The following is a 20,348-nucleotide window of genomic DNA, read 5'->3' on the forward strand; positions in this document are numbered from 1 at the left end:
CAAATTATAATAACAGCGTCTGTTAAAGAAATTAAAGAAGGAGTACCTTTAAAAAGCAACAAATCCCTTTGAAAACGGCCTATGTGGCATCGATAGGAGTCAGAAACAGTTATTCTAGTGTCAAAATTGACTATAAAGTGTAAATAGAATAATTTGTCATAAAGTCAGTCTCGTCTAAAACGGAGTTTGGAACATCCATGCGTCACAACGGGTAAATTAAGGTTGAGTTTTTGATTTGAGGATGTACAGTACTACTCAAAGGTTTGGACCCGCCTACTCATTCAAGGGTTTTTCTTTATTTATACATTGTAGAATAATAGTGAAGACATCAAAACTACGAAATAACACATGGAATCATGTAGTAACCAAAAAAAGTGTTAAACAAATCTAAATATATTTGAGATTTGAGATTCTTCAAAGTAGCCACCCTTTGCCTTGATGACAGCTTTGCACACTCTTGGCATTCTCTCAACCAGCTTCATGATGTAGTCACCTGGAATTCATTTCAATTAACAGGTGTGCCTCGTTAAAAAGTCAAATTGTGGAATTTCTTTCCTTCTTAATGCGTTTGAGCCAATCAGTTGTGTTGTGACAAGGTAGATAGCCCTATTTGGTAAAAGACCAAGTCCATATTATGGAAAGAACAGCTCAAATAAGCAAAGAGAAACGACAGTCCATCATTACTTTAAGACATGAAGGTCAGTCAATGTGGAACGTCAAGAACTTTGAAAGTTTCTTCAAGTGCAGTCGCAAAAACCATCAAGCGCTATGATGAAACTGGCTCTCATGAGGACCGCCACAGGAAAGGAAGACACAAAGTTACCTCTGCTGCAGAGGATAAGTTCATTAGAGTTGCCAGCCTCAGAAATAATAGCCTCAGAAATAAATGCTTCAGTTGATCTCAACATCAACTGTTCAGAGGAGACTGCGTGAATCAGGCCTTCGTGGTCGAATTGCTGCAAAGAAACCACTACTAAAGGACACCAATAATAATAAGAGACTTGCTTGGGCCAAGAAATAGCAGCAATGGATATTACACCGCTGGAAATCTGTCCTTTGGTCTGATGAGTCCAAATTTGAGATTTTTGGTTGCAACCACGTGCCTTTGTGCAGCATTGCTTGCTGTTTGGGGTTTTAGGCTGGGTTTCTGTACAGCACTTTGTGACATCAGCTGATGTAAGAAGGGCTTTATAAATACATTTGATTGATGATCTTTGTGAGACGCAGAGTAGGTGAACAGATCTCTGCATGTTTGGTTCCCATCGTGAAGCATGGAGGAGGTGTGATGGTGTGGTGTTGCTCTGCTGGTGACACTGTCAGTGAGTTATTTAGAATTCAATGCTCACTTAACCAGCATGGCTACCACAGCATTCTGCAGTGATACGCCATCCCATCTGGTTTGCGCTTAGTGGGACTATCATTTGTTTTTCAACAGGACAATGACCCAAAACACACCTCTAGGCTGTGTACGGGCTATTTGACCAAGAAGGAGCTTGAATGAGTGCTGCATCAGATGACCTGGCCTCCACAAATCACCCGACCTCAACCCAATTGAGATGGTTTGGGATGAGTTAGACAGCAGAGTGAAGGACAAGTGCTCAGCATATGTGGGAACTCCTTCAAGATTGTTGGAAAAGCATTCCAGGTGAAGCTGGTTGAGAGAATGCCAAGAGTGTGCAAAGCTGTCATGAAGGCAAAGGGTGGCTACTTTGAAGAATCTCAAATCTAAAATACATTTTGATTTAATAATATTTTTTTGGTTACTACATGATTCCATATGTGTTATTTCATAGTGTTGACGTCTTCACTATTATTCTACAATGTAGAAAATAGTAAGAATCTACGAAAACCCTTGAATGAGTAGTAGTGTCCAAACTTCTGACTGGTGCTGTACATTTGCCCACTAACATGGGGTGAGCAGCTGCAGTGATTTCTCTCTATCCAATAGCAAAGACAGTGAGACCTGCCCAGCAGCTCTGACTTTGTTTACATAAAACAACACGTTGCACATTTTTTTTACTTGAGAAATACTGCACCAAACACCTTAGTTAGATGTAATACTGCCCAACTAAAACATCCTCAGCAAAAATGTCTGAATAAATTACAGATTTCTTGAGTTATCTTAGATTCATTCTGGGGATTTCGAGGGAGTGAAATAGGCTTCCCGGGTCTACAGTGTCTCATGTGGGACAAACATCATTAACCAAATGAAAACATTATGTCATAGTAAGGTTCAAAATAGAAAATTGCCTTAGACTTTCTAGGAACTCATGTCATGAGCACCACAACAACAATACATAATTACGCGGATGACATTTGAACTGGTCAAATGCCATTCCCAGAGAGGTTGCAGAAAGGAAGCCAATTTCCGTTGTTGCTCTACGGTTTTGTGCAGTGTAGTGGTATTGTGCCATACCCTATAGAATGAAGGGAACAGCTTGACAACATGGGGGGAAGGGAGGGGTGTGTTTGTCTGTCTCCGTGACCAATATAAGTGTCCAAATCCACTTTTGTGTAGCCAGGCTCTTTCTATTGACAGTGTGTGGGCTACATAGAAGGAGAGAGAACTTTGTCAGGGAAGGAGGGACAGGGACTGTGTCATTTTCCTGGCTCTGGCTGCACTAGGACTGGCTATCTGGAGGTCCGCCACCCTTACTGTGGTGTGATGTACATGGTAGACTGGACATGAATGGCCTCAAAGTGCCACAGTGTAAAATGCAAATGGGACATTCTTATAATGCCAAACATCCCAGTTCTGTTACATCACAGACACAGGCCTCTCCACTGGCAGTCGCAGCCAGGGCGGGCATTATTCAAGGAAGCCTTTTCTCATGGGGAACAATGGGCAGCAGTGCCGTTTGGTTGCACCACTTCATGGTCGGATGGGAGATAACACTTTAATGAAGTGATGTTAATAAGTAGGAGCAGGCAGAAAGTTTACAGAAGACCCTGCTGGTCGGTCATTGCGCCCGAGTTGTGCCACACAAGGAGATTGACTAGACGATCCCTGTACAAAAGCAGAGAAACCAAGCATATAATGGTGTAGAATGACTTGTGCATTGGAATGTCAAATGCAAACCTGTGATTAGTTCGAGGTTGACCATAATATTGATATTGTTAAGCAACTTGAATCCTTTGTCAGAACAACATTTCCAGAACTGCAAATTACCTGAAATATAGTTTGAACTTTATACAAAGCCTACTAAAAGTATATCCCTATGATTGATTTACTGTTTGGAATATGAATTTTGAACACAATTCCAATCCCTAAATCATAACAAACTCTCCCTAACAACTGAAGAGCTTACTGAGGAATTGAAACAGGTATACAACTAGTATGATGAAACCCCCAGCTAAAACCCTTCAAAACAGAGGCTCGACTTCCCATAGCAATAGCTGTCACACACTCACTCATTCCCTTCCCTCACATGCACAAACAGCCCCTGACTGGCTCCTAAACAGCCAGACGGGCAGGGATCCTCCCAGGCGCTGTTTACTGGAGTAGAAAAGTGACACTGCTCTACAGGCTGACGCTTCAGCTATGCCAACTCCCAGATGAAGTGTTATATAACCCAAGGCTCAGCAACTCCTCTGTATGTCTGTCGGTCTGTCTCAATCCAATCATTTAGCCACTGTTGCTGGTCAGGTCAGACACAGACAGAAATCTAGAGCATAGACTTTAGGGTTATTTCTACAGTGGAGAATACTGAATCTGTGTGTCATAGAAGCGCTATACTAAGACACAACATCCTTGCACCCGGTGTTGTCCGTCCACAGCTGTGAAAAGGCGTTGATCCACGAGCCCACAACGTATACATTACAGTGCCTTTGGAAAGTATTCAGACACTTACTTTTTCCACAGCATTATTCTAAAATGTATTAAATCGTTTTTTTCCCTCATCAAATCTACACACAATACCACATAATAACAAAGCAAAAACAGTATTTAAAAAAAATGTTTGCTAATGTTGTGTTGCTTCCATGCTGTGTTGTCATGTGTTCCCTGTATTTTTCTTCCTCTCTGGATAGAAGGAGGTTGCACTAACAGTCATTAACTAAGGACGCCTAGCCTAGGAATTAAAGCATGTTGATGAGATGCAGTCAGTCAGAGTTATGTCTCCATGGTGGTTCGGACCAATTTGGAGAAATAATTTCCAGATTTGGAATGTGATCCAGGCAGTGAATGGATGCATCCTCAGTAATTAATCTCTCAGCAGCTGAGTGAGTAGCCCCACCATGCAGGATGACAACAACACACACAGCCAGAACAGCCAAGCCAGCTAGCTGGGCAGCTGGAGCTGGAGCTCTCTCCCTCTGCCTGGCCCATTCATCTCATTTAAAGTAACGGTACAGTTTATTTACCATCATGCCAACCTCACTGTCTGACCAATATATGTTTACAGTATGAACTAGTCTCTTTATGGACTTTAAACATTTAGCTAGGGGATGAATTCCTCAGTGAATTCCTCAGCATCAAACTGATGCTTGTTTAAAAATCAACATTAGAATAAGCACTGAAATTATGAAAAGATACTGTAATATTTCATAACTTCAAATGTCCAACATGCTCTCATTTGTCTAGATATTCGGGTGGTTCTCATTTGTCTAGATATTCGGGGGGTTCTCATTTGTCTAGATGTTCGGGTGGTTCTCATTTGTCTAGATGTTCGGGTGGTTCTCATTTGTCTAGATGTTCGGGTGGTTCTCATTTGTCTAGATGTTCGGGTGGTTCTCATTTGTCTAGATGTTCGGGTGGTTCTCATTTGTCTAGATGTTAGGGTGGTGGATTTATCAAAGTTGAAAGATTCCCTTTTGGGGGTGGATGCAATGAATTCCAAGCTTGTTTACGCTGTTCCAAAAATCAACTTTATACAAAAGAGGACAAGAGGACAAAGGCATCATTTAGAGTGCCCCATCAGGCAGATAATTGCAAAGATAGTGAGCACCCTACGCACACAGACACTAAAGCTGGGGACGCTGACAATTCAATATACCAAGGGCTTTTGTTGTTCAGTTCTAAGAATTCTACTGCTCACCGCCACTCAGTCACAGTGGATGGGGACGAGTCTTGACAGTTCGTAGCCTTAGAGATTCTCCTTCCTAGTGTTGTACTAGTGTGTGGTCATTACTAATATTGATTTAAAAATTACCCAAGGGAGAAATCTGCAATGAAAAAACAAAAGAAATAAAAAAAGATTAAAAGGAAAATGTTGATAAAGAAACAAACCCCAGATTATCTCCAATAACACTTCAATCAAGACTAGAATGAAGTCTTAGCAAATTGCGATAGTGAAACCAAAATGGCCACACTTGTAATCCAATGAAATCACAAACAATTGCATATTTTCTAGGAGATAATTGGCATTTCCATACACATACAGTGCATTTGGAAAGGATTCAGACCCCTTGACTTTTTCCACATTTTGTTACCTTACAGCCTTCTTCTAAATGGTGTACAACCATGGCGCAGACAGATAGGGCAGCCGTGCTTCTAGTTTCTAGGCAACTTTGCAGTATTTTTTTATTTATTTGTTAATTCTTACATTATTAGCCCAGAAAATGTTTCTTAATTCCGTTCCTTTACTTTAGATGTGTGTATTGTTGTGAAATTATTAGATATTACTTACTAGATATTACTGCACTGTTGGAGCTATAAACACAAGCAATTCGCTACACCCGCAATAACATCTGCTAAACACGTGTATGTGACCAATACAATTTGATTAAATTGTCCCAACCCATCAATCTACACACAATGCCACATAATGACAAAGCAAAAAAACAGGATTTTAGAAATGTTTGCAAATTTATTACAAAAAATCCCTGAAATATCACATTTACATAAGTATTCAGACCCTTTACGCAGTACTTTGTTGAAGCACCTTTGGCAGCGATTACAGCCTAGAGTCTCCTTGGGTGTGACGCTACAAGCTTGGCACGCCTGTATTTGGGGAGTTTCTCCCATTCTTCTTTGAAGATCCTCTCAAGCTCTGTCAGGTTGGATGAGGAGAGTTGCTGCACAGCTTTTTTCAGGTCTCTCCAAAGATGTTTCGATCGGGTTCAAGTCCAGGCTCTGGCTGGGCCACTCAAGGACATTCAGAGACTTGTCCCGAAGCCACTCCTGCATTGTCTTGGCTGTGTGCTTAGGGTCGTTGTCCTGTTGGAAGGTGAACCTTCGCCCCAGTCTGAGGTCCTGAGCACTCTGGAGAAGGTTTTCATCAAGGATCTCTCTGTATCTTGCTCTATTTATCTTTCCCCTCGATCCTGACTAGTCTCCCAGTCCCTGACACTGAAAAACATCCCCACAGCATGATGCTGCCACCACCATGCTTCACCATAAGTATGGTGCCAGGTTTCCTCCAGGCGTGACGCTTGGCATTCAGGCCAAAGAGTTCAATCTTGGTTTCATCAGACCAGAGAATATTGTTTTTCATGGTCTGAGAGTCCTTTAGGTGCCTTTTGGCTAACTCCAAGCGGGCTGTCATGTGCCTTTTACTGAGTGGCTTCCGTCTGGCCACTCTACCATAAAGGCCTGATTGGTGGAGTGCTGCAGAGATGGTTGTCCTTCTGGAAGGTTCTCCCATCTCCACAGAGGAACTCTGGAGCTCTGTCAGAGTGACCATCGGGTTCTTGGTCACCTTCCTGACCAAGGCCATTCTCCCCCAATTGCTCAGTTTGTCCGGGCAGCCAGCTCTCGGAAGAGTCTTGTTGGTTCCAAACTTTTTCCATTTAAGAATTGTATTTTATTTATTTTATTTGACCTTTATTTAACCAGGTAGGCAAGTTGAGAACAAGTTCTCATTTACAATTGCGACCTGGCCAAGATAAAGCAAAGCAGTTCGACAACATACAAAAACACAGAGCTACACATGGAGTAAAACAACATACAATCAATGATGCAGTAGAAAAAAAATAATAAATAAATAAGACTATATACAATGTGAGCAAATGATGTGAGATAAGGGAGGTAAAGGCAAAAAAATGCCATGGTGGAAAAGTAAATAAAGTATAGCAAGAAAAACACTGGAATGGTAGATTTGTAGTTTGAAGAAAGTTCAGAGATAAAATATAAATAATATGGTGCAAAGGAGCAAAATAAATAAAATAAATAAATACAGTAGGGGAAGAGGTAGTAGTTTGAGCTAAATTATAGATGGGCTATGTACAGGTGCAGTGATCTGTGAGCTGCTCTGACAGCTGGTGCTTAAAGCTAGTGAGGGAGATAAGTGTTTCCAGTTTCAGAGATTTTTGTAGTTCGTTCCAGTCATTGGCAGCAGAGAACTGGAAGGAGAGACGACCAAAGGAGGAGTTGGCTTTAGGGGTGACCAGAGAGATATACCTGCTGGAGCTCGTGCTACAGGTGGGTGCTGCTATGGTGACCAGTGAGCGGAGATAAGGGGGGACTTTACCTAGCAGGGTCTTGTAGATGACCTGGAGCCAATGTGTTTGGCGACGATTATGAAGCGAAGGCCAGCCAACGAGAGCGTACAGGTCGCAGTGGTGGGTAGTATATGGGGCTTTGGTGACAAAACGGATGGCACTGTGATAGACTGCATCCAGCTTGTTGAGTAGGGTATTGGAAGCTATTTTGTAAATGACATCGCCGAAGTCGAGGATTGGTAGGATGGTCAGTTTGCAGAATGATGGAGGCCACTGTGTTTTTGGGGACCTTCAATGCTGCAGAAATGTTTTGGTACCCTTCTCCAGATCTGTGCCTCGACACAATCCTGTCTCGGAGCTCTACGGACAATTCCTTTGACCTCATGACTTGGTTTTTGCTCTGACAAGCACTGTCAACTGTGGCACCTTATATAGACAGGTGTGTGCCATTCCAAATCATGTCCAATCAATTGAATTTACCACAGATGGACTCCAATAAAGTTGTAGAAACATCTCAAGGATGATCAATGGAAACAGGATGCACCGGAGCTCAATTTCGAGTTTCATAGCAAAGGGTCTTAATAATTATGTAAATAAGGTATTTCAGTTTTTTATACAATTTATACATTTGCTAAAATGTCTAAAAACCTGTTTTCGCTTTGTTATTATGGGGTATTGTGTGTAGATTGATGAGAAAACATTTTAGAATAAGGCTTTAACGTAACAAAATGTGGAAAAAGTAAAGCAGTCTGAATGCTTTCCGAATGCAAATACAATGGCCGTGTCACACTCAAATCATTGCGGAGAGGCTACAGCACCAGAAACCACATAGGAAGTGGGGGGAATTATTTTATGGTACCACTGCATTCTAACTGCTGCCAAAGTTGTCAGGAAGAATTTGGTGATTAAAAAGAACGCCTTCTACCGGACTCTGTTAATCACCTGTAAGCACTGAACAGATTAGGGAAGTCTTTCCCAAATGCTAATAACTGAACATAATTAAATATCACACTTCCATGGCCCATAGACACTATATGACACGGTAATGTTATGGATTAATTTGGTCATGTGACACCTCTGTCTTATATTTCATTTACAGTACAGTGGCGATCAATAGCTTAATTCTACCCAGATACTGCACATATATTTATGCTATTTAAGTCAATACTATAGTGTCAGATGTTCACATACAGAACACTCAGAAAAGGAGAGCAGATATTAATAAGAATGTAGCCTACATACAGGTTTCTTCCTAGTTTGGGAATTGGACCAAATTGAGAAGAAACCCAAACCAGAGTGTCACCTGGACTGCTTCACCATCTTTTGCACAACCACACTGCTAAACCAGTGGAGGCTGCTGAGGGGAAGATGGACCATAATAATGGCTGGAATGGTGTCAATGGAGTGGTATCAACCACATGCAAACCACATCTTTGATGTGTTTGATACCATTCCATTGACTCCATTCCATACATTATTATGAGCCGTCCTCCCCTCTGCAAGCCTCCACTGTACTAAACATGTTTCAGGTGTGTTACACCCCCAAACCCCACCTTAGTGTGAATGTGGAAACCCAATAACCAGGAAAAAGCCACTGATCATACCATGCAATCCAGTGCCATGTAACACTGATAATGAATTGTAAGGGAACGGTTGGTTTACACTTAAACACTACTGTACTAGGAACCCTGTCAGACAGAAACTGCTGTGTGTTGTATAACAGAGAGCAGGAGTAAGGTGTCTCTACTCTACAGTATGTACAGGGTGATTTATGGGAGCTCTTGTTTGGGAATAAAGTCATGAAATCCATGTCAGTGTCAGGCAGTCAGGCAGTGGGGGTTGTTTTCACCACAAAGTGAGAGTGAGTCAGACTCAGATCAACAGGAGGTGAACATGCCCTGCTCTGGCTTCATCCATGTGGTTCTCATTTCACTGCTCTCTCTGTCTGACTCTGCATGCCATTGCCTTTAACTCAACTAGATATAGTTGAGGACAAAAAACTGAGTGCATGCTCAGTTCCATGGGATGTTTTCCTCCACATGGTTGGAAAATGCAGCCTTACAGAGAGTACTGCCAGCTGATTATCAAGATGTGCAGACACATCTGGCTATAGCCTAATATCGATGTATATTTCTGTGTGATATCTTACAGTTGCGAAAAGCTGATATCCAATTGCGCATAAATCGACAAAATGATCAACTGGAAAAATCACATAAAATAATTACTTATTTTCCTCAGTTACCAACCCAGCATGACTTTGAACTTGGGGTGATTACTATTGGAAGCTTCCTATTGAAATGTCAATAAGCTTTTTGTAGCACTCGATAGGATAGTAGATCATTTTATAAGATAATGGTATTAGATTACTAAAAAGTGATTATTAATGTAAAACTATACTCAAACTTCTGGAGAGATGAGCCCTGTGTATGCACGGGTGGTGTCCACATGTATACCGGACTACTCTACTACAATACTTTACAGTGCATTTAGTGCATCAAGTTCTCACTATAATTACAAATGACCCAGTAAAGTCTATATTCTGTCTTTCCCTGGGTGGAAAATAACTAGCTACACAACAACAACAAGGAAACTTAATACAGTTTAATTCTTGCTTAACAAGTTTTCAGCCAGTCACTAAACTAGAAGACCGATGACGGGTGAAACAATTCACTACGCTTTTTTATGAGGCAAATATAGACTGTAAACAAAGAGCAGCCATGTGTTACTTACTTTCTGAGCAACACGTCCAGTGACCCATAGTAAATACGCTGTCATGAACACATGTGCCCAGAACGAGCTGTTGCAGGTCATTTTCTTTATTTTTTCCTTTTCCCCGACGCACACTGAACCATAACCCGCTCTCGCTTCCCATTCACCTGAAGTCTCGGGAGCGCGCTTTTATCGTTCGTGGACCCGCATGCAGAAATCACAGGGGGTTGTACTGAAGTGCTCACAGCTTGACAGTCAGTCCAATTTGTTCACAATCATTTTGACAAAACTTACACTTTTAATGCACCATGCGTGGGATTAGGAATAGTAATCTAAATCTCCCTGTAGTAGGTCATCTGCAGACCATTGATTTGGAGTAACTTTATATGATTGTGTAGTGATTATGGAACAGACCCCCACCACCTGTTCCATAAAAGCCCAGGCAACTTGGTAGCAGGGTAATAGTACTCTCATTTAGGGGGTCCCGTGCACAAACCCAATGTGAACATGGGTAGCTTACTCTTGCATTGGTGCCACCAATTAAGCGTGGTTCACAAAATGACCTTGACCCAGTGTAGGTGTAGATATAATGACTTTATGAATGTGTAGAAAATTGAGAAGGGAAAGCTGGAGCGGAACAGGGCTGAACCAAGGACCTCTATTTAAAGGGCAAGTTCACTACCACCTGTGCCATAAAAGCCCAACACTTTTGGCCAAGGCAATATACAATCATATAGGAAGGCTACACTTCTAAGCCTGTGGCTGCATTTACACAGGTTGCCCATTTCTGATATTTTTTTCCACTAATTAGTATTTTGACAAATCACATCAGATCTTTTCACATCAAATACATTACTTGACTTACGCAGAGTTGAGAATACATTTGTGTAAAGTTGACAAAAGTATGTTTACAAATGCCCTGAAGATGATCTGTATCACATGGAGTTAATGAGATTAGCTGATATTCATAAGCATGCTGATTAATGGGGATGTAGACCTATAGAACAAAATGCTCACTAAACTGTTTATCATATTGTTTGGCTGGCTTTAACAGCTTTAAGGGCAAATCAGGAGGGAGTAGCATCTATTGTCTGCCCTGTCAATGTTAAGTAATCATTCCTGAGCATACTCATATGCACGTCAGTGAGTACATGGGACAGTCTTGTGGTGGAACAAGATACTGCACATTTCTTGGTAACTACATGTGCAGACCAGGGGAATCATTATGTAGCCTTCCTATTGAGAGTTTTGCTACCAAGAGGTCTTGGCTTTTATGTTAATTGTGAGAAAAAAAACATTAAACATAAATATTTAAAAAAACTGATAAAAAATAGGAACAGTGACTGTGACAACTAGCTCAAGGGATGTAATAGTTGCCACTGAGGGGGGCATTTTAACACAAATGTAGCAGGAAGAGAGTAATAAACAGTGATGCCTAAGAAGATTAGGAGGTAGAGTCATTGTCTTTGGTACCTTGGTCTTAGAAACACACATTTGTGCATTCATACCAGGTAAGGGACAGAGACCAAAATCCCACACACATGGCTCCTCATCTCTCCTTCTCCCTCCTCATCTTCTCCAGACTCGCAAGTAAGGGTATGTGTATATATGATCAAATGATCAGCATTGCTTTTAATCTGAAGATTATTACAAGTTTGGTTGCTGTTTCCTACTAAACATTGTAACTTTAAACACATTTTTCTTGCCAAGGTTGGGGTCAATTCATGAGTACATTTATAAAATTGACACCAACCCTGGTTGTTTTACTAAGAACCAAGGTTCTTTAACCCACATATTCCCCCTACAAAGTTAGTCAGCAAATCCAAACATTGCTGTCCATCATTGATGGACAGCAATATTCAAACCTTGTCTCAGATTTTCAAGCAAATTAAAGCCAGGACTGAGACTGAACCACTCAAAAACACCGAACACCTCTTGGAAATTCATTCTGGTCTGGCTTTGATATTAAAACTTGATATTAAAACTGTAAAAAATCCAACTCTATTACAGGGTTAGGTTTTCAGAAGACTGAGGCACCTCTACCTACTTACATGTGCTTTGATCATTTCATATTATTTTGACCCTGACAAACTCCTCAATCCCTGCCGATGACAAGCATAACCAAAACATGATGCTGCCACAACAATACTTGAAAATATAGAGGGTTTTACTCTGTGTTGTGTTGTATTGGTTTTTAATTTAGGCAAACAGTTAATATCTTTGCCGTGTTGTCTTGAAGTATTACTTAACGTCCTTGTTGCAAGCAGTATGGAGCAGTGGTGTAAAGTACTTAAGTAAAAATACTTTAAAGTCCTACTTAAGAAGTTTGGGGTATCTGTACTCACTGATTTATATTTTTGACAACTTTTACTTTTACTTCACTACATTCCAATTGAAATAAATGTACTTGTACTCCATACATTTTCCCTAACACCCAAAAGTCGTCGTTACATTTTTAATGCTTAGCAGGACAGGAAAATGGTCCAATTCACGCACTTATCAAGAGAACATACCTGGACATCCCTACTGCCTCTGATCTGGTGGACTCACTAAACACACATGCTTCGAGTGTTGGAGTGTGCCCCTGACTATCCGTAAATAAATACAAAAAGAAAATTGTGCTGTCTGGTTTGCTTAATATAAGGAATTTTAAATGATTTATGCTTTTACTTTTGATACTTAAGTATATTTAAACCCAAATACTTTTAGACTTTACTCAAGTCGTATTTTACTAGGTGACTTTCACTTTTACTTGAGTCATTTACAATTAGGTACTTTTTCCACCACCGGAATGGAGTAAATTCTTTAAATCAGGCTACATTCTTTTTACTTTGTCATACAGGCCAGTAATGTGGATTTAATGCAATGTTGTTGATTCTCTGTATTTTCAAGTATTGTGGTGGCAGCATCATGTTATGGGTATGCTGGTCACCGGCAGGGACTGGGGAGATTGTCAGAATCACATGAAAGGAGCAAAGAACAGGTAAAAAGTTAAAGGAAAACCTGCCATAGTCTTCTGCAAACCCTGGTATGGAGTTTTGTTTTTTCAGCGGGACAATTACACAAATGTTTATGCCAAAGACACACCTGAATGTCTTTCCAAGACATGTTGAGTGTTCCTGAAGTGTCCATTCTCAGTCCTGACTTAAATCTCTTTGCGAATCAGAGACAAGGTTTGAATATAGTTGTCCTTCAATGATTACCAACCAAATGTACTGAGCTTGAGCGATTCTGACAAAAACAATGGATAAGGGAAAGGGAAAGGGAAAGGAGGATACCTACTCAATTGTCCAACTGAATGTATTCAACTGAAATGTGTCTTCCGCACTTAACCCAACCCCTCTACTGTGTATTGCCATAAGAATTGTGCAAGGTTGGTAGAATTTTTTTTGCAACTAAATATTTTGCAACTAAATATCAACATTTGAAGGAGATTTATCTTCTGCTTGGATAGTTCCATCTGTGCCACTGGCATTAATTCCAGTTTGTCTACAAATTCATTGTTTATATGTTGGATACACTAAATAATTGATATGTTGGATTCACCCAAAATCTAAATCGAATCAAATTAAACTTTAAAAGCACTTTAAATCATGTTTGATTTGATTTAGTCATATTCTTTAACTTTAGTAATTGGGTGAGAAGTGTATCCAACATATGAATTATTAATTTGGAGACAAACAGGAAATAAAGCCAGACTAAGTCAGTGGCACAGATGGAACTATCCAAGCAGAAGATACATCTCCTTCAAATATTGATATTTAGTTGCATTGACAACCAAACACAATTCACTAAATATCGTAACATTTTAAATCAACCAGAGCTTGAAGCCATAGCACTGGTGTAGTGTCTATTTTTAGTTGAATTCTAGGTTGAATTGAAACAATAGCTGTTGGTGACATTGCAAATAGCATCATTGATGATATATACTGTGAGTGATAAAGTATGATCGCATTTCATTTTCTCTGTTAAACTTACTCGTTGGAATTACTTTGACAACAACAGTGAATCTATTTACTTTTGAGGTGGAGCTCTCTCAAAAGTCAATCTCATGATACTGTAGCACATTGGCAATAGTCAGTGACAAATATCATAGGGCTGGGCTGGGCTTGGTTAAAAGCCTGGATAGGAGACCAAAGAGTAGCTGTAGATAGATCAATTCTCCAGTAGGAGGTGCTGTCCAGTCTATTGACTTTATTCTGATGTTGTACTTCAAGGCCATGATATTCCTATATGTAAAAACAAGAATCTTTCCCATATCGTTTTGGAGTCTGGATTATGTTTCTCGATCCTTTTGGCAAACAAGATTTCATAACATGTTTTTATCAACATAGGGAAACACCACGCCATTTCAATCTGGATATAACATTGAAGATCTGACATTGTTTGTTTTTTGTTTGTTACCCCTTTTTCTTGTTACAGTCATCGCTGCAACCCCCGTACGGACTCGGGAGAGGCAAAGGTTGAGAGCCATGCGTCCTCCAAAACACAACTCAACCAAGCCGCACTGCTTCTTGACACAATGCCCATTTAATCCAGAAGCCAGCTGCACCAATGTGTCAGAGGAAACACCATACACCTGGCGACCTTGTCAGCATGCACTGCACCCAGCCCACCACAGGAGTCACTAGTGCACGATGGGACAAGGATATCCCTGCCGGCCAAACCCTCCCCTGACAACACTGGGCCAATTGTGCACCATCCCGTGAGTCTCCCGGTCACAGCCAGCTGCGACAGAGCCTGGACTCAAACCCAGAATCTCTAGTGGCACAGCTAGCACTGCGATGCAGTGCCTTAGACCATTGCGCCACTCGGGAGGCTTGACACTCAGTACAAATTTAACATATTTCATACAAGATTTGTCTATGTTGAAATTTGGTTACCACATTGACATAATCCTGTGGTTGAAATTTCACTTTCAAACCAACAAATCCAATGTATTTTCCATGTGGATTCAATGTCACAATACATTTACAGATTACATTGAAACAACGTTGATTCAACCAGTTTGTGCCCAGTGAGATAACATGGATTAAGTTTGGAATTCTAAGTTACACAAAATAGCCTACCTCTGACTCACTCTATCTCTGTGTTCAGGTACTCCAACAGGACTGTATGTGGACCAACAACATGTGACTGATGTTGAAAGAGGGAGTGTCGCTGTACGTTGTTACTCTAATAACAGTAGAGATATGAAGTGGTGCAGGAATGGTGGCTCTTGTGTGAAGTGGAATTCTGGGACTTTAGATGGAACATTAGTGAAATTACAACAGATCAAGGATTCCACCAAAACACATTTCTTATTGGTGATCATGAGTGGACTGAAGATGAGAAATACTGGCTGGTACTGATGTAGTGTGGGAAACCTGAAGATGAGAAATACTGGCTGGTACTGATGTAGTGTGGGAAACCTGAAGATGAGAAATACTGGCTGGTACTGATATAGTGTGGGAAACCTGAAGATGAGAAATACTGGCTGGTACTGATGTAGTGTGGGAAACCTGAAGATGAGAAATACTGGCTGGTACTGATGTAGTGTGGGAAACCTGAAGATGAGAAATACTGGCTGGTACTGATGTAGTGTGGGAAACCTGAAGATGCCTGTTCACATCACAGTCGATCCACAAACCAAAACCCAGATTATCCCCACCACTAGCACCAGTGAGTGCAGAACAATCCTTTACTGTCAAGTTACGTTTACTTTGTCTTTATGTTATATAAAACATATTGGTCATGGATACTTATTGATAGTTTCATGTATATTCAGTTGATCCTGTGTCTTCCTGGAACGCTGGTCAATGAATAATGTAATTATTTTTAATCACACAAAACAGGACAAACTTCAACCACTCAACAACCATCTGCCCCTCCAAACACGGACCCTTCAAACTCAAGAAGCTGAAGGGAGCGTTGGAGATTGACTACCAGAGGTTACCACTCGTTTAGCTTTATTTCTTACTTAGACCTACTCATGCCAAATTGATTACAGTAGTAGTTATTAAAATAAATATAGCCTATTCATTTCATTTTCAGATATTAACAAAAATACATCTTGTATTTTATTATTTACAGTGTCCCGTCCTCCTGGCTAGAATACATCTGTGCGTATCCAGTAATAAGTAGCTTTATTCTTATGAGTTCTTTATTCTGAACATAAACAGATTTATCTCCAAATTATCACAACAGTACAAAAAATGAAATATTACTGTGATCATTTTAATCATCCATTTATCTGTGATATTTCATGGACTGTAGTTTACAGTTTAAATGTGTCTCTCCTTCAGCAGTCCCATAACCCTGAGAGACCTGTTCATTCCTCTGGGCATGTTGGCAGTGGTGATAGCTGGTGCTTTTGTCGCTTGGAAGATGTTTAGAAAGTATAGTAAGTCTTTATTTTATTATTATTTTTAAACCTGATGTTCAATTTCACTGAGTAAACAATATAATTGAATGAACTCTACAATTTTAAATACATGAAAGTACAATTGAATGACCTCTGCACACATGCTCTGAAAAACATCTGTCTTCTCAGATATAAGTACCACAATTGGAGAACATTTACATCTTTCTCTCTTTACTTCTGAGGATAAAAGGCCAAAGACCAGCCCACAAACACATCAGTGGTAAGTTATGTGTAAGGGCTTTGGTAGTCGCGTTGCAGGAATGAGGCGCAGGAAGCAACGAACACAGGGAGTGGTGTTTTTAATAACACTTGAAGAAAAAACAAAGTTCCCAAGCACAGGGGAATAAACACAATGAGCGACAATGCAAAGCCGACACGAACAAGAAGTCGACATACAACAATCAATCCCGCACAACAAGGAGCGGGCCAGCTAAACTAAATAGCCCCTCTAAGGGCTAATTGACCACAGGTGTCCAAAACCAAAAAAAAGGGAAAATCAAAAGGGAATCGGTAGCAGCTAATAGGCCGGTAACGACGACTGCCGAGCGCCACCCGAGCAGGAGGGGGCGCCACCGTCGGTGGGAATCGTGACAGTACCCCCCATCCTGACGCGCGGCTCCCGCAGCGTGCCGACTCCGGCCTCGAGGTCGACCCGGAGGGTGAGGCGCAGGGCGATCCGGACGGAGGTGGTGGAAATCCCTCAACATAGATGGGTCCAAGACGTCCTCCGCCGGCACCCAGCACCTCTCCTCCGGGCCGTACCCCTCCCAGTCCACGAGGTACTGCAGGCCCCTCGCCCGGCGTCTCGAGTCCAGAATGGCCCGTATGCTGTACGCCGGGGACCCCCCGATGTCCAGAGGGGGCGGAGGGACCTCCGGCACCTCATCTTCTTGAAGGGGACCAGCTACCACCGGCCTGAGGAGAGACACATGAAACGAGGGGTTAATACGGTAATAGGAAGGGAGTTGCAACCGATAACACACCTCGTTTATCCTCCTCAGGACTTTGAAGGGCCCCACACACTGCGGCCCCAGCTTCCGGCAGGGCACGCGGAGGGGCAGGTTCCGGGTCGAGAGCCAGACCCTGTCTCCCGGTGCGAACACGGGCACCTCACTGCGGTGGCGGTCAGCATTCCTCTTTTGCCGCGCACTGGCCTCCTTTAGTGAGTCCTGGACGGCTCTCCAGGTCTCCTTGGAGTGCTGGACCCAGTCCTCCACCACAGGAGCCTCGGTCTGGCTCCGGTGCCATGGTGCCAGGACCGGCTGGTAACCTAACACACACTGAAAGGGTGATATGTTAGTAGAGGAGTGGCGAAGTGAGTTCTGGGCTAATTCAGCCCAGGGAATATGCCTCGCCCACTCCCCTGGCCGGTCCTGGCAATACGACCTCAGGAACCTGCCCATCTCCTGGTTCACCCTCTCCGCCTGCCCATTGCTCTCGGGGTGATAACCGGAGGTCAAACTGACCAAGACACCCAGGCGCTCCATAAACGCTCTTCAGACCCTGGATGTCAACTGGGAACCTCAATCAGAGACAATGTCCTCCGGCACCCCGTAGTGCCGGAAGACGTGGGTAAATAGGGCCTCCGCAGTCTGCAGGGCCGTAGGGAGACCGGGCAATGGGAGGAGACGGCAGGACTTAGAGAACCGATCCACAACCACCAGAATCGCAGTGTTCCCCTGAGAGGGGGGAAGATCTGTCAAGAAGTCGATGGACAGGTGCGACCATGGTCGTTGTGGAACGGGGAGGGTCTGTAACTTCCCTCTCGGTAGATGCCTAGGAGCCTTACTCTGGGCACACACCGAACAGGGAGAGACATAGGACCTCACGTCCTTAGCCAAGGTGGGCCACCAGTACTTCCCCCTTAGACTCCGCACTGTCCTCGCCACACCAGGATGACCCGCAGTAGGTAGCGTGTGCGCCCACCGAATCAAACGATCACAAACACCGAGCGGCACATACATGCGCCCCACGGGCACCTGCGCAGGCGCAGGTTACAACACCAATGCCCGCTCGATGTCCGCGTCCACCTCCCATACCACTGGTGCCACCAGCCTAGACGCTGGAATGATGGGAGTTGGATCGATGGGCCGGTCCTCCGTGTCATAGAGACGGGACAGCGCGTCGGCTTTAGTATTCAGGGAACCCGGTCTATAAGAGATGGTAAACCTAAACCGGGTGAAGAACATGGCCCACCTTGCCTGACGTGGATTCAGTCTCCTTGCTGCCTGGATGTACTCCAGGTTTCGGTGGTCGGTCCAGATGAGAAAGGGGTGCTTAGCCCCCTCAAGCCAGTGCCGCCACACCCTCAGGGCTTTGACCACCGCTAGCAACTCCCTGTCCCCCACATCGTAGTTACGCTCCGCCGAACTGAGCTTCTTCGAAAAGAAAGCGCAGGGGCGGAGTTTCGATGGCGTACCCGAGCGCTGTGATAGCACTGCACCCACCCCAGCCTCGGATGCGTCCACCTCCACTATGAACGCTAAAGACGGGTCCGGGTGCGCCAACACGGTTGCGTCGGTGAACAGCGTCTTCAACTTCTTGAAGGCTCCGTCCGCCTCCGTCGACCATCGCAAACGCACCGGCCCCCCCTTCAGCAGTGAGGTAATGGGAGCCGCTACCTGGCCAAAACCCCGGATAAACCTCCGGTAGTAATTGGCAAAGCCTAAGAACCGCTGCACTTCCTTCACCGTGGTTGGAGTCGGCCAATTACGCACGGCCTTAACGCGGTCACACTCCATCACCACCCCCGTGGTGGAAATGCGATAACCCAGAAAGGAGACGGCTCGTTTGGAAAACTCACACTTCTCAGCCTTAACGTATAGGTCATGCTCCAGCAGTCTACCAAGCACCTTGCGCACCAGGGACACATGCGCGGAGCGGGTGGCGGAATATATCAGAATGTCATCGATATAGACAATCACGCCCTGCCCGTGCAGGTCCCTGAGAATTCCGTCAACAAAGGATTGAAAGACGGCTGGAGCATTTTTCAACCCATACGGCATGACGAGGTACTCATAATGGCCTGATGTGGTACTAAAGGTGGTTTTCCACTCGTCTCCCTTCTTGATACGCACCAGATTATACGCGCTCCTGAGATCCAGTTTTGTGAAGAACTGTGCTCCGTGAAATGATTCCACCGCCGTAGCGATGAGAGGTAGTGGGTAACTAAACCCCACCGTGATAGCGTTTAGACCTCTGTAATCAATGCACGGACGCAGACCTCCCTCCTTTTTCTTCACAAAAAAGAAACTCGAGGAAGCAGGTGAGATGGAGGGCCGAATGTACCCCTGTCCCAGGGATTCCGTGACATATGTCTCCATAGCCGCCATCTCCTCCTGTGACAAGGGCTACACGTGACTCCTGGGAAGCGCAGCGTTAACCTGGAGATCTATCGCACAATCCCCCTGTCGATGAGGTGGTAATTTAGTCGCCCTCTTTTTACAAAAGGCGATCGCCAAATCGGCGTATTCAGGGGGAATGCGCACGGTGGACACCTGGTCTGGACTTTCCACCGACGTGGCACCTATGGAAACTCCTAGACAACTCCCTGAACACTCCTTTGACCACCCCTGGAGAACCCCCTGTTTCCACGAAATACGGGGATTGTGACCAGCCAGCCAGGGGACCCCCAGCACCACCGGAAATGCAGGCGAATCAATAAGGAAAAAACAAATGTGTTCCTTATGATTCCCCTGCGTTACCATGTCCAGTGGCACCGTAGACTCCCTGACTAGCCCTGACCCTAATGGTCGGCTATCTAGGGAGTGCACGGGGAAGGGGGAATCTATCGGCACCCGCGGAATGCCCAGCTTAATGGCAAGTCCACGGTCCATAAAGTTCCCAGCTGCGCCTG

General features: G+C 43.4%; 1 protein-coding gene across 1 annotated transcript in view; it reads right to left on the reverse strand.

Annotated features, from left to right (window-relative positions):
* Positions 1-10,261, reverse strand: part of LOC106580460 (uncharacterized) — a 33,970-nt gene extending 23,709 nt beyond the window's left edge. Inside the window, exon 1 of the mRNA XM_014161559.3 lies at positions 10,111-10,261. Coding sequence (XP_014017034.1) covers positions 10,111-10,191 — 81 coding nt within the window. The 5' untranslated portion in view covers positions 10,192-10,261. The remainder of the gene's footprint in view (positions 1-10,110) is intronic.
* Positions 10,262-20,348: the final 10,087 nt, after the last annotated feature.

This window comes from Salmo salar, chromosome 20, assembly GCF_965601325.2.
Source record: "Salmo salar chromosome 20, fSalSal1, whole genome shotgun sequence".
In the NCBI taxonomy this organism is placed as follows: domain Eukaryota; kingdom Metazoa; phylum Chordata; class Actinopteri; order Salmoniformes; family Salmonidae; genus Salmo; species Salmo salar.